Below are 2,197 nucleotides of genomic sequence, written 5' to 3'. Positions count from 1 at the left end.
AAAAAAAGGTTGGTGAGTGAACAAGCGAGCGACATGATGCAAGAAAACTCAAGTTCACCTCGTGCAAGAGCTGATAGAGCAAATCAACTTCAAGTCCCATGGCGATTGTGATCCCCTTGCCATGCTTTGATGAATCCAGCTCCATGGACACCACCTGAATGCCAAACGAGGTAGTCTGGACAACATTCACGACATCTTCGAACGGAACCACGGTGGTGTGCGCGAACACGGGCACCATGGTCCGATAAATTAAGTTCCTGCGAAATTCAAAAAGTTAATACAACACTCATGTCTGGAAAGCAAATAAAAGCAGCCCTACCCATACGTCACATGCAATGTGACAGGAATCCCGTTGACCATGCACGGCGCCTCGTATAGAAGCACGTTGGATCTACAATCAAAGCCGACCCATATCCAGCGTTATTTCTCAACTTTCCCATACCACAACACCAACTTAGCAACATACCTGTCATCTGCCGGTGACTGGTTGAGGCTTGACATTTGAGCACCATCTCTGTCAAGTTTGCAACATCAGTTCTTTAGCCTTTTCTTCCAGTAGTTGATGAAGACACAAACGTACGCTTCCATGATTGCTCGAATCGCCCGAGTTCGCAAACTTTGCACAGCCTCCACCCGTGCAGTGACTTGCTGTTGTTTCTCGTCAATTTTGGCTCGTAGTCTTACCTCACAATCCTCCTTGCATACCCGCCAAAGATTTTGCACCAGCTCTGAAACCACTTCGCCATAAAGTTTGCTCGGATCACTAGCAGCGGCTTCGTTCGGTGAAGGAGAAGTGTTAAGAGTTTCTGGCTCATGAGGAGGTGAGACCTTCTCCTCATTCAGTGCCGGCTCGTCCTCGTTTATTGAATGACCTTCAATGCTGACAGTCGCTGCGCTCACTTCTTCTTTGACGTCTTTAGCCTCTGTAGCCTCTGTAGGTGTATCTGTCAGCTTGATCCCGTATTTCTTAAGGGACGGCTCAAGAAGTCCAATCAGCAACGCACAAGCAAATTCTTGGTCGTACGCGTACGATTCCAAAGGAATGCACAGATCTCTCATGTTTGCCTTCATCTCACTAATAGGCAATAGTAGCAGTTATATCAATATGAAGCAACTCCATTTAGCATATATCAGTAACACACTCCACCTGCTGAACGCTCTCTTCAAGTCTTCAACGTATCCTTCATCCAGCTCTGCGTTCTCCACTGCAAGTATCCAGATTTATTTCAGAGAATCATAGTTAGCAAACTCACTATCGTCACTAATGATTTCAACTTCGAAAGGTACCGGAATCCATCGAGTTTTCAGGAGAGGCCATGTATAAATGGCTTAGTGAAAGACACTGACTAAGCAGTGTCACCTGCAATGCTCCAAGCAACTGATCCAGCGTATACTTGTGTGGCTGGTTGTGGTCTTGCGCCGCCCACAACGCATTTTTCCTCGTTGATACCATGCCACCAAGTAGCTTGTTCTCGTCTGACACCAACGTGCAGATGTCCACCACCCGCAACTTGGACGGAGACACACCATTGTGCACATAAACGTTGAGGAATGTAGCAGAGTTGGCCATGCCGCGGGCCATTGATTCCTGGGTTACTTTTTTGCGGAAGAGCACCGAGTTGGGGTGCTCCTCGGTGACCAAGAGACCTTTGCCGATGCAGACAGTGGCGATCAGCTCTTTAATGACTTCCCACGAGCGGTCAGGCCGGATTTGTACCTCTAGGATCGTCCACTGGCTCGGATCTTTCTCCACAGGCATGCGCGTCATCCACAGAGGCACGGAGCGCTTGTCTTCCGACGTCACAGCCGCGCGGATCTCATCTGCGTCAAGGAAGTTAAAGTCTGGGTGATCTTTCACGGCGCTTTTGTTTTCCTGCTCCATCGGGTCAGCGTCCCGCGTCGTCTTGCTCATACCGAATTCGTCCTCTTCGTTCATGGCAGCGTCGCGCTTCAAGCAAACTCTTGATCGGGATTTCTCTTTTGTTCAGAGGTGTCGTTAGAGCGAGATTCAAACTTTGAAGCCATTCCCGAAGTTTTAACACTTTAATAAGTTAAAACGTACTGTTTTCGGTATTTTTTAAAATACCGAAAACTGTACCTGAAATCAGAGGTTAAGGTTACTTGGTAAGCTAGTATTCTAGAGTAATACTAGTAGTACTACTACTATTAGTACCGTAGAGTGTGGTATTCACTACTA

General features: G+C 47.4%; 1 protein-coding gene across 1 annotated transcript; it reads right to left on the bottom strand.

Moving 5' to 3' along the window:
* Positions 1-315: 315 nt before the first annotated feature.
* On the bottom strand, positions 316-1,936 carry PPTG_16009 (hypothetical protein; the record flags this gene model as incomplete). Its single annotated transcript, XM_008913242.1, has 5 exons — positions 316-391; positions 467-514; positions 581-1,075; positions 1,148-1,205; positions 1,288-1,936. 5 exons carry the CDS (start codon positions 1,934-1,936, stop codon positions 316-318), a joined length of 1,326 nt encoding a protein of 441 aa, XP_008911490.1.
* Between the last annotated feature and the right edge of the window lie 261 nt (positions 1,937-2,197).

Source organism: Phytophthora parasitica, assembly GCF_000247585.1.
Source record: "Phytophthora parasitica INRA-310 unplaced genomic scaffold supercont2.53, whole genome shotgun sequence".
In the NCBI taxonomy this organism is placed as follows: domain Eukaryota; phylum Oomycota; class Peronosporomycetes; order Peronosporales; family Peronosporaceae; genus Phytophthora; species Phytophthora nicotianae.
This window is presented reverse-complemented; position numbering and strand designations above follow the sequence as displayed.